The sequence below is a fragment of the Rhagoletis pomonella genome, unplaced genomic scaffold, assembly GCF_013731165.1.
Source record: "Rhagoletis pomonella isolate Grant_MI unplaced genomic scaffold, Rhpom_1.0 Rhpom_scaffold_00013, whole genome shotgun sequence".
NCBI classification, from domain to species: domain Eukaryota; kingdom Metazoa; phylum Arthropoda; class Insecta; order Diptera; family Tephritidae; genus Rhagoletis; species Rhagoletis pomonella.
This window is the reverse complement of record NW_023458567.1, coordinates 18,750,143-18,762,884: the sequence shown is the minus strand read 5'-3', so window position 1 is coordinate 18,762,884 and position 12,742 is coordinate 18,750,143. Positions and strand designations below refer to the sequence as shown.

Here is a 12,742-nt window from a genome sequence, read left to right as displayed (position 1 = left end):
CAAAAACAGAAAATACCTGCTCAAGTGAATTTTTAGACGCCAAATGAATTGAAATATCACGACCGAGTTTGCGAAAGTATAGTCGTCATGTAATCGTTGCATCATGATTGTGACGATGAAGCAACTATGATTGGTCGACCAATGGGCAGAAAGCCTTAAGATGGCCTTTTTAGCGACTTGCTGATATTTACTTTTATACCGAGGAGAGACATCAAGTATTTGCATTCTGGTAAATTTATTGTGGTATTTAAAATACTACCACAGTGACAGAAAAAAGTGCAGAGCAGGTCAAGTTAGAACAGAATCGAGCAGCTCTCAAAAAAACAATAGAGCAATTTAGAGCAACTCAGATCAGGAATCTCATGAAACAATAGGCTGACTTCCAAAACGTCAATTGCTTTGTATACGTACAAAGTTTAATGTTCCATAACGCCCAACTACAAAATATTGACAATGTGTACTGTTCCAAAACGCATCCGAAAAGTTATCGAAATGCATCGCTAGAGCAATCCGCGCATCAGAAACAACGTTGATGCTTCGTTTGTTATTGGTAACCTTTGGTGTTTTAAAAATGGAAAATTCAGAAAGCATTTTCATTACTAAATTGAATATTTAAAATATGCAATGTATATGGTTGCAATGTGTCGCAGCTCTGCATAAACAAACAGTTTGAATACCGCAGTATAATAGAATCCAAACATTGTACTGATACGTTTTGGAAGGCAGAAATTCTCAAAACAGTTGCTTGCACTAAGTAACGCTACGCGCACACTGCAGCCGGCATCGGCCGAATTGTGCTCGGCCGATATCGGCTATATGAGGGCGATATGAATAAACACTTGTGATTATATGAGCGCTCTCACACATAAACCGGTAACCGAACCGACATCAGCCATTGACGTCCGTCACTGACGATAAATTCAAACATGTTTGTTTTTCTCGTCCGATGTCAGGTGAAAAGTATCAAAATGGACTGCGAAAAATTAACTTATTGAGTGCAAAAACGAAAAAATTACATATAAAATCACATGTTTGGAGTATGTCAATTAAAATGTATCAAAATATCTCACTGCATACAAAATTGTAATGAAAACTAGATTTGTGTGTACAAATACGGTCGGCAAATAATCTAGTTAAGTGTGCGCATCAGTTCGGACGGTCAAATTGTTCGGCCGTAATCGGTCGGCCTATCGGATGCAATGTGCGCCTAGCATTACTCTATCAAAAAAGCTGGTGCAGAAAATCGTGCTCTAAGTTGCTCTAGTTCCACTTAGCGCAGGCTCATGAAACAAAAAGTAGAGTAAGTTAGAGCCCGAAAAATTCTCATGAAACACAATTTTGTGAGATACTTTAACCTGGCGTAACCTCGAGCAGCTCATGAAACACAACTATTTACTTTGTATTTTAGTGTCAGATCATAATATGATCTGATGATATTATGTTTCTGTATTGTATGTTTTCTTTATATTTTAGTGTCAGATCATATGTTTCTGAAGAACACATAAATATATATAAAAATGCAAAAATTGCTTATATATTGCAGCAAACTTGCGGTATAAACTTCTGGCTTCAATCGCGCGAAAATTTCAAAGATTTTTTTGATAAATGAGCAGCTGACATCAGTCATTTTTGGATATGTTCAGTGGGAAATGCCCATTCACAATGAGAATACCACAAAACTACCATGAACAAAAAATACAAGATCACGTAAGAACGCGACCTTGTATTTGTAACTGGTTTTGTGGCTTTCAGCTTCAAACACGAAATAATTTTTAAGACCAATCGAATTCACTATTATTTCCAAATGATGCGAAATTACTTGGCGCTCAATTCAATCAATAAATAGTTTAACACAGTAAAACAATATGTTTTCTCGCTGCTTGGCAAAAATGAAAATGCGCTTATTTCTAGTTTGTAATGTCGCGTTCATAAGACGTAGCTGTTTAGCTCATCTGCTACGAAACTGCTGGCAACTGTTGAACCCAACAATTACGTCTTAGAAACGGCTTGATGAATATGCTGCCAAATGATACTATTTAGAATTCAACGCTGAGCGGCCACCGTGTTGAAAAAAATTTTCAATGTTACAATGAATTAAAAAGTGTAAAATTATATAGCAAACATCTTAAAAACATATATTCAGAAACGTAGTATTATTATAAAATATTGTTGTTACTTTATCACGTCAGTAATAATAAATATAATAAATTTGTTTGCAACTGCTACCTAACAAAGCGGCATTGAATTTAATATAAGCGGCGTAAGTCTTTTCGATCAGCTGTTTAGGCTAAGCATAACACGTTGAGTTCAGGTACCGTAAAAATTTTCCGCTGGAAAAAAAGGCGGAAAGTTGCCAACTGTTGGGCTGAGCGTAACTACTCAACTGTGCGTTTCTAAGACAAGTAGCCAACTGTATGTATTGTATTCAGTTAAAATTGAGAAAGCAAAAAATAGAATAGATAATAACTAATATAGATACATAATACAGTGGCGCCGGTAACAGTCCACACCTTGCAAGCGAATTAAGGATTCATGAGCTTGCCGCCCTGAGCAATTCCGACGTCCAATACAGCTATTTTGGTAGCGGGCCTCTCAAACAGACTGGTACTGGTTTTGACCATGACACGGCTTACTTGACCATCTTCGGCAGTGATTGTTTCGGTGGTGACTCCCTTGGGCCAGCTATTACCCCTACAAGAACAGTGATAGCCATTTAATTAATCATGTGTAACTCAATGGTGATGGAAATGTCCATAAAACACTCATATCACGTTTTTACGGCCAATGCGAAAAAATGATGAAAACAAATGTATACATGTGATTTTTTTTCTTCTTTCTCTCTTGTCTCTTTTTAACCAACGCAAAATTTGCAAATGTGTTAGTAAGATAAATGAGAATGTGTTACGTTTCCATCCCCCGATTCTTGTAGGGACGGGATAGCGTTTCGTCTACTAGTATGACTATATCTCCAACAGATGTTGGCTTCACTTTCTCGAACCACTTGCTACGTCGCACCAGACTCGGATCATATTCTTGTACCAATCTTCGCCAAAAATGATTAGCAAACTTTTGGGTTTGATGCCACCGATGACGGAGATCGTGATCGTGCTCCACTAGAAGCTTATTTCCTGCTCCTGCCGGAGTAAAAGATGATTCGGTGTTAGCGGGTCGTCTTCACATGATTCCAAGCTCACAAATGTCAATGGGCGAGAATTGATAATGAACTAAATTTTCCATAGGGCACACCTTAAAGCCTCATCGTTAAACTTAAAAGCGGGCTACATAACATAGAGCATGATACAACTATAATAAGGTAGAACCGCTGAGAGGCACTTTTATCATTTCGACGTTTGTAAACCATTTAGTCTGCCGCTCTCATTTCCATTGTTTATTTTGGTTTTGTTTTTTTAATCAAACGAATCATAAATCAAAAATATTTTTATAAAAATACAACTTTTCAAGCGTGAAAAATATAGATAAAAACACGATGATACTCAGATCTCAGTTTTTTCATATTAATTACATGTGAACTGGTATGTATATATGTTTATTTGTGCACATAATTTAATGCTAAGCGAATTCTTTCGTGAGATCGTTACTCTAAAGAATGGATGCTCCAATGTTCACCGTTCCAAGGAACCTAACCTGTCCCAAATAAAACCAGTGGATTGCTTTAGTACAGTTCCAGTGCTCTTATATTCAAGTACCCTCAAATTCTTCGGTCACATCTTCACATCTATGCACTTATGTATTTTCAAATTTACAAATGTTTGTGTGTATCTGCATAAATAAAGTGAAGAATCATTTTGGCAAATAAAACAATTGGCTTGGAAATTTCATGTCATGATTTTCTTCATGCTTTTAATAAATTTTTCTTGATTTTCAGGCTTCTTGAGGTACCTGATTTTATGTCGCGCCGCTTAGTGCGGGGGAAAATTTTAGTAGGCGGTCGGCAAATTCTAGAAAAAGCGGGGGGCGGGGGGTAGAATAGGACCCCCTGATTTCAAAAACACCCCCCTTTTTCTAGCAACCCTATAGTTCTTATATAATTTATTGTTAAAATTTTCATATAAACAATGAATAAGATAGCAAAATAACATAAAACTTGGTGCTGCCAGACTGAAATTTTGAATAATGAAAGTGGATTTTTAATTCGGAATTTTCACTTAGTAGAATTCTCCTTTCTGTGTTGCCGAAGAAGGGGGGGCTGAACACATTTTGCAGATATCACCTTTCTGCGTAGGCGGCCTTCGGCCGCACTTAGGTATTATAACCCTCACTACATAGAATTCTCCTTTCTGTGTTGCCAAAGAAGAGGGGCTGAACACCTTTTGCAGAGAACACCTTTCTGCGTAGGCGGCCTTCGGCCGCACTTAGGGATTTAACCCTCACTACGTAGAATTCTCCTTTCTGTGTTGCCGAAAAAAGGGGGCGAAACAGGTTTTGCAGAGAACACCTTTCTGCGTAGGCGGCCTGCGGCCGCACTTAGGGATTATAACCCTCACTACGTAGAATTCTCCTTTCTGTGTTGCCGAAAAAAGGGGGCGGAACACCTTTTGCAGAGAACACCTTTCTGCGTAGGCGGCCTGCGGGCGCACTTAGGGATTATAACCCTCACTACGTAGAATTCTTTCTATTGTATTGTTTTGTACGGTATGGCAACACATCTTATGTGTCAGTTTGCAACCATGTGTTATTCTATCATGATTGTAAGTATGGGTGCAATGTAATGTAATTACAAGTTAATAAAAGTTGGATTAAAGTGATTTATATACAAGATAAAATAAAATAAAAGTGTGTAAACTATTAGGTAGTGTTATGTGCATTTATATATATGAAAGTATGTGACAAATGCACTCTTTGACAAAGAATGTAAATCTATAAGAGGAGACAACACGTTATAATTGTAGCGAGTGGGAACATCAGGAGCGCGCCTTCCCTTTTGATCCAATCACAAAACCCATTTGGGCAAAAGAGAAAGCACGCTCCTGATGTTCCCACTCGTTACAATTATAACGTGTTGTCTCTTCTTATAGATTTACGTTCTTTGTCTTTGATAAGGAAATCAAGTGGAACGTCTTAAGAAATTTTAACAACAAATAACTTATAAACAATTATATTGTTTATATTTTTGGTAATTCTCTAGTATAGGGTAAAAACCCCTAAAATAGGTCCGGAAAAGTGGGGAGGGGTACCAAACGACGCGTTTCGGTCCCCCTTTTAACAATCCGGAGGGGGAGGGCTAATATTATTAACCATTTAAAAGTTATAAACAACAAACTTTTGTTAAATTTCGTTTAGTTTTATCAACCTAAGATAGATCATTTTGTTACTAAAAAGAAGTTGACAATCTTTGCGAACTGAAACGCGAGATTCCAAATTAGCTATAGTGCTGCCACTGTATTAGTATTTCGTAATAATTCACTTTTCCTTACAAGGTGTGTGCAGCGTTCAATGCTTTTCGGTATCTTCTTTCGTTTAATATATATATAAATAATGAAAATTTTTAATAAAAACTCGCGCGATTTTTTATTAAAAATTTTCGCCTGCGGCGATTTTTCCATAAAAATCAATACTTCGATAAATAATCGCGCGATTTTTTATTAAAAATTTTCGCCTGTGGCGCTTTTCCATAAAAATCAATACTTCGATAAATAATGAAAATTATTAATAAAAAATCGCGCGATTTTTTATTAAAAGTTTTCGCCTGCGGCGCTTTTTCCATAAAAATCAATACTTCGATAAATAATGAAAATTTTTAATAAAAAATCTTATTTAGGTGAAAGTAAAAAAAGAAGAAGAAACAGTGTAGCGTGTAAACTGAGTGTAATAGCGCGAATGAAATGTGAAATAAAGTGGCAAATCCAGCGATTTGAGGTTATAATAATTTTGGCAATTATGTTTACTCTGTTTTATTAGCGAAATAGAGCCAATTTACACGATGACTTTTCACCTTGGGTGGAAAGTCATGCGTGCCGAGCTTGTAGGCAGGAAGTGCAGCGAAGTCAGCGGGGTAGGCAAGCACGCACGGTGAGCGAAATCGAGGGGGTTTTTGACGTTTCGCTTTTATCGAGTTCACTTTTTCGTATTTTTGCTTTGAGTTCGCGATTCGCTCCGCTTTAAAATTGAGGACGAAACAGTTGACCAAAGAAAATTTGACGCTTAAATGTCAAAAATACGCAAGAAACGCCGCAAAGAAAAAGTCATCGTCTAAATGCACGAGGATTTTCGAAGATTTTTTTAAAAGCGAACGTGCCAAAAACGTAGGGTGAAAAGTCGTCGTGTAAATTGGCTCTTATATAAAATAAAAGTGAATAATTGATTTGGTTTACATAAAAAAAATAACCGGAAACGTTTTAATAGTGTTTTAAAACTGTGATTTGGTGCATTTTTGATGTGGTAATTGCTCATAGAAAACAACGAAATTTAACAAACTTTTTTTGTTTATAACTTTTAAATCTCTGGCAACGTTCGTACTGTGCGGTCACTTAAACTTTCGCTTGAAAGAATTTCCAAAGTTTAACTCGTTTACAAAGTGCTAAGCAGTTCTAATTTGTGTTATTCACACCGTAAAAAGTTTACTGAAGCCAAATTCCAATAAATTGACTTGATTTAGTCATAAAGTGCGTTGATTGAAAAGTTTTATTTAGTCGGCCTTCGTGCATATTTGCCTGTTTTGGTGCATTATTGTTGCTTTTGCGTGAGAGTGTAAGGAATATCGCATTTGTTTGTTCATTTTGCTTTCTTTCGCGCTTTACACACACCTTTGTTTATCATCTACAGTCGCTTTCTTGGTGACAGCTGATTGTGTTAACTCAGTGGCTTTAAAACTGTTAAGTTCAGCACGGTTTCTAACCATTGAACTTCACTAAATAAGACCACTAGCTATTAAACTGCCAATTACTGTGAGCTTGAAACGTTTTCGTACAATACATTCCTAATTTCGCTATTTTTATTCTTTTTTAATAAAATTCGCTAAAAATGTCCTGTCTGTTCGAAAAATGTAATGTAAAAGCCGGTTCGGACCGTTTTGTGGCGTGCTGGCTTTGCGATGAACTGTCTCATTTAAAATGTGCTGGTATTAATGGGAGAGTTCTGGATATGATTATTGGAGACAATGGACTTCGCTGGTCATGTCCAAAGTGTAAAAAAACTGTTGTGGATCTCTGTAAACTATTTAGAACCGCTAGAAATGGATTTTCGGAGATAAGCAAAGAGCTAAAACTGCTCAACGAGAAGTTCAAGAAGTATGAGGATGAATTCAAAGAATTTAAATTATTAGATACTTCCTCCTCCTCTCCTTCTCCTGGAAAAGGTCTTAAGAGACGTAGGAGAGGCGTGGAAAATATTGTGTTGAATCCCATCACTGTGGACCTGGATCTTCCGCAGAACCGCCCACTTTTGACTCCAGCTATGAACAAAGAACTCATAAGCTTTAACACACCGATTCCTCGGCTGACTGAATCTCCCCAACCACGTCCTTCTTCTACTGGAGCCTCACTAAATTCCTGTTCAACAGCTTCATCTCAACCCTCCACCACATCTGAAGCCATCTCCGATTGCGTCAACACCGTTCCAATGCAAGTAGTCGTTGCTCCTTCCAAAAACTCCACAACTACATCTCAACCCCCTACCACATCCGAAGCCATCGTTGCTCCTTCCAAAAAGTTGACAGCTGTTCCGCAACCCCCTGTTCCGCAACCCCCTACCACATCTGAAACCGTTTCCGATTGCGTTAACCCCGTCCCGAGGGATTTAATCGTTGTCCCTTCCAAAAAATCGGTCTTTATATCTAGGTTTTCAAAAGATACCACTGTCGATGATGTGAAGGGGTATTTAACTTCCAGGCTGATAGCAAATGAGTTGCATGTACGCAAGTTCAGATTCTCGTATGAAAGAAGCATTTCTTCTTTTAAAATAGACATATCCGAAGACTGCTTTGATAGAGTAATGAGCCCATCTTTTTGGCCAAGCGGTGCCTTCATTCGCGAATTTGAATTTAGATCTAGACCGCAAGGGCAAAATTTGGCTCAACTTCCGCTTTCCACCTCGGCATCAAAAAACTAATAAGTAACCTCACCATTAGCATTTACTACCAAAATGTGAGAGGTTTGAACACAAAGCTATCAAGGTTACACTTGCAGTCCTATGATTTTGACTTCAAAGTACTGGTGTTTACTGAAACCTGGCTCAAGCCGAATGTGTTCAACTCGGAAATTTTGTGTCCTAAGTATGAAGTGTTTCGAAACGACCGTTTAAATAAAAAAGGTGGAGGCGTCTTAATCGCTGTCCAGACTGACCTTTCTTCTGAAGAAATTGAGTTCACTGACACCGATGAAGTTGAATTCCTCTGCGTTCGAATAAGATATCATTCTATTAGCGTTTATCTTGTTGCTGCTTATATACCACCTAACTCGAGCCTTTCTGTTTATTTAAAACACTCCTCCTTACTGCTCTCTCTACATGCCATGGTGAAGCCCTCCGATACTGTTATTGTCCTGGGTGACTTCAATCTTGCGGGTGTTTCTTGGGATCTAATAGATGGTATTCTAGTACCAAATTCCTCTCGTGATCTCTTCAATCAATTTTTGAACGATCTGTCAGATCTTAGTCTTTACCAGATCAACTCTGTTAGTAATAACTTAGGTAAATGTCTGGATTTAGTTTTTGTGGACGATGTTTCCAACGTCACAATAGCCCCTAGCTATGCTTTGATTACCCCTGTTGATTCTCACCACCCACCACTAGAATTGTCCTTGATAAATTCACGCAACTCATGTTGCTTTATCAGTAAAAAATCAAGAGCGGAGCGTTACTCATTTAAAACAGCAGATTATAATAAACTTAGGTTAGAGATATCGAAGATAACTTGGCCCCAGTATGATGGGAATGCTGAAGATAGTGCCTTACATTTTAGCAATTCCTTACGCCACATTTTCAGTAAAATCATTCCTCTTGTTAAGGAAGCTAACGTAACGTCTAACGCGCAGTGGTTTACTGGCGAATTGAAACGCTTAAAAAAATCAAAAATCCAAAGCTTTTAAGCTTTTTAAAAAATCTGGCTTGTCTTCTCACTACTCCGCGTACTCCATTCTTAGGCATAAATACAATGTATTGAACAAAAAGTGTTACAATAATTATATTAACAGGGTTCGACTCAATATAGTTTCTAATCCCAAATCGTTTTACGCATTTGTGAACACTAAGCGTAAGACTAACGGTTATCCCTCAACATTGAAGTTAAATGACTTAGTTTCCAGTGACGAAAATATTATTGCCGATATGTTTGCTGGTTTCTTCGAGTCAAACTACTCTGCCAGTTCTACATCTTCCCAACTGAATTCGAATCTATCTAGCTACCCATTCGATCTGCCATCATTTGATTGTATCCGAATTCCATCGATATCTGCTGCGGACGTCCTCATTCATTTGAATTGTTTGAAAATTTCATATACAGCTGGCCCAGACGGTATACCCACAAGTGTTCTTAAAAGTTGTGCAGAGTATTTGTATAAGCCTCTGGCAAATATTTTTAATGCTTCCCTAAAACAGGGTGTCTTCCCATCTTCCTGGAAGGATTCGTTTATCTTGCCACTTTATAAAAATGGAAGTAGGACTAACATCGTAAACTATAGAGGAATTGCGAAGCTTTGTGCTATTGCTAAAGTTTTTGAGGCAATCGTTACGGAAGAACTATCTCACTCTATTACTTCTGCTATTGATCTATCGCAACACGGTTTTTGCAAAGGTAAATCAACTGTATCCAATCTTCTTGAATTCACTACTTATGTGTCTAATGGGTTTAAAAACAATCTTCGAACGGACGTGATTTACACTGATTTCAGCAAGGCATTTGACAAGGTATCTCATTCAACCCTTATATATAAACTTGATCGAATTGGCTTCCCTCCTATTCTTCTCAGCTGGCTTTCTTCTTACTTAGTGGATAGGAAACAAAGAGTAATTTTTAAAAATTGTACCTCCCGGCCAATACATGTCACATCCGGCGTACCTCAGGGCAGCCATATTGGTCCCGTCTTGTTTATTTTATTTATAAATGACCTTCCTAAGGTGTTGAATTACTCGAAATGCTTAATGTACGCTGATGATGTTAAGCTCTTTAAGTACATTAGTACTGCAGAAGATAGGGAGCATTTGCAAGCTGACCTAACCTGCATTTTCGAATGGTGTGAAGCAAATTCCATGTCACTAAATTTGAAAAAGTGTAAATTCATGACCTTCTCTAGAAAATCGTTCTATCCAAATTCGTATATGATATCTGACCACAATGTTGAGCAAGTGACCAATTTCATTGACCTAGGTGTAACTATGGATCCGAAACTAGAATTCAAGTCTCACATAAACTCCTGCGTGATTAGGGCTAGAGGATTGTTGGCTTTTCTTAAGCGCTGGGCCAAGGAGTTCAACGATCCTTATGTCACTAAAGTTCTCTTTACCTCTCTAGTTAGACCGATTTTGGAGTATGCATCTATAGTATGGAATCCTAGCTATCAAATTCATAGTGACAGACTCGAATCAGTGCAGAAACAGTTCCTGTTATTTGCCCTCAAAAAATTTATGTTGGGACTCGTCTAAAAATCTCCCACCCTACAAGGATCGCCTGAAGCTTATAGATTTGCCGACGCTTCAGAGTCGTAGAGAGATGCTTGGTGTTCTTTTTTTAATTAAATTAATGAACGGGATGGTCAGTAGTCCCTTTTTACTGAGTGAGATAAATTTTTGTATTCCTACAAGACCCACGAGACATTTTAAACCTATTGTGTTGAGTATTTGTAAATCAAACTTTGAAATGCATGATGCTTTTCGGTGCTTATGCCAAGATTTTAACAAGCATTATGATTGCATCGACATATCTGAATCGCTTTTTGTAATAAAGAAAACATTGCTCAACAAGTTAACTAAATAAACTAATATCTGCAACCGTGAACGAAAAAATTACACAATATCTATGACTGCTTAGTACAATTGTAACGGCTTCGTATATTTCCGCGACCGCGTAGGACAATAGGAGCAGGGATCGGAAACTCGGCCTTTCCGACCTCGCCCAACAGTTCGTCTATAGCGTGGAGCGGAAACTAGGACTTTCCGCCTGCCTCACTTACAAAGTAACGACTACGGGAACATGGATCGGAAGCTCGGCCTCGGCTCGACCATGATCAACGGCCTGTGAACAGGGCGGAGCGGAAACTAGGTCTTTCCGCCCGCCGCACACAAAAGTAGACTGGAGACAAGGCCTCGCCAGCTACCCAAATTGCTATTGAATATCATTGTTATCTTTACAAGTTAATATTTATAATTATTTCACTCTGTAATGTATCACACATACTTAAATATTCTAACTCTTTTTATCTCAACTGTCTGTAAGAAAACATTTTTCTGTAGACTAAATAAATAAATAAATAAATAAATGGTTAATAATATTAGCCCTCCCCCTCCAGATTGTTAATAGGGGGGCCGAAACGCGTCGTTGGGTACCCGTCCCGACTTTTCCGGACTTTCTTAGGGGTTGTTACCCCATACTAGCGAATTACCATATTTTTTAGTTATACATGTTTTAGAGGATACCTCCCTTAACATCCTTACCAAGTTTCAATTGTTAATTCCAACTGGTTTTCTTAAAACACAAGCTGTGGCTAACTACTAAAACCCTACCCTAGTGCGATCTTACCTTAAGTCTGCAGTGTGCGGTGGCTCTTAGTCATTATTGTGAATGGATGTTGGTAGCCTTTGCATCTAACTTCACCTGCGCGCCCATTTTGATTTCTGCTAACGGCTCGAGAAATATCTTTGTTCATATCGAATTTGTTAACAAAGGAAAGAACTGTTACTTGTATTTGCATATAAGCACGGATGAAACGTTAAATTCAGAACAACTGTTACAGCTTGCGTTTTAAAATGGATTTCGAAGATGCTAAAGAAAATATACAACCACTGGCAGCAGGACGTAATGCCAGTATATTGCATGCATCCCTGCATGTAGAGTCTGCGCAAGAACTACTATCTCAACGTCGAGAATTGGAAAAGGCCATTCAGGGATACACCGGCAATGATCCGCTAGAACCATGGTATGCTTATATTGGTTGGATTGAGCAAAGCTTTCCCTCAGGCGGCAAGGAATCGGGATTAGAAGAGGTTCTTACAAAGTGCTTGTTACGTTTTGAGAATGAGGCACGCTATTTCCAGGATAGGCGTATGATTAAGTTGTACATGAAATTTGTGAGTACATATGTGGTTTCTCGTTATTGAAGTGTTGCTAATTTGTTCTTCCGTATGTGTCACAGATTGATAGCCATCCTCATCCCATGGAATGCTATCAACAGTTATTCAACGCTGGCATTGGAACAATGATAGCAGATTTTTATATTTGCTGGGCATATCATTATGATTTATCCGGTAATTCACGCAAGGCGGATGAAGTGTTCCGCCGAGGGATTGCGTGTCGTGCACAGCCTTTGGCGGAATTACAAGAGGCTCATCAACATTTTGGATTCTCTGTGGCCCAGCGTTTAATGTATCAAGATGATGAAGGTGTGAAAGAGAATACCAAACGACAATTTGAGGAAAGACGTTTAGCTTTAACATCGTTGCGCGGTCATCCGCGAAAAGCGACTGTAGGTAGCACACGCACTGGTAGTGCGGTTAAGAACTATGCGCCTGGAAAAGTGCAGGTACATACATACATACATACAATTTTCACAATACATATATCTGTGGTCATAAG

The 12,742-nt window shown here is 38.3% G+C and overlaps 1 protein-coding gene across 1 annotated transcript in view; it reads left to right on the top strand.

Annotated features, from left to right (window-relative positions):
- The first annotated feature begins 11,684 nt into the window (after window positions 1-11,684).
- Window positions 11,685-12,742, top strand: part of LOC118748388 (mitotic checkpoint serine/threonine-protein kinase BUB1 beta-like) — a 1,226-nt gene continuing 168 nt past the window's right edge. The window contains exons 1-2 of the mRNA XM_036482759.1: window positions 11,685-12,237; window positions 12,303-12,734. Of these exons, the coding sequence (XP_036338652.1) occupies window positions 11,917-12,237; window positions 12,303-12,734 (753 nt within the window). The 5' untranslated portion in view covers window positions 11,685-11,916. The remainder of the gene's footprint in view (window positions 12,238-12,302; window positions 12,735-12,742) is intronic.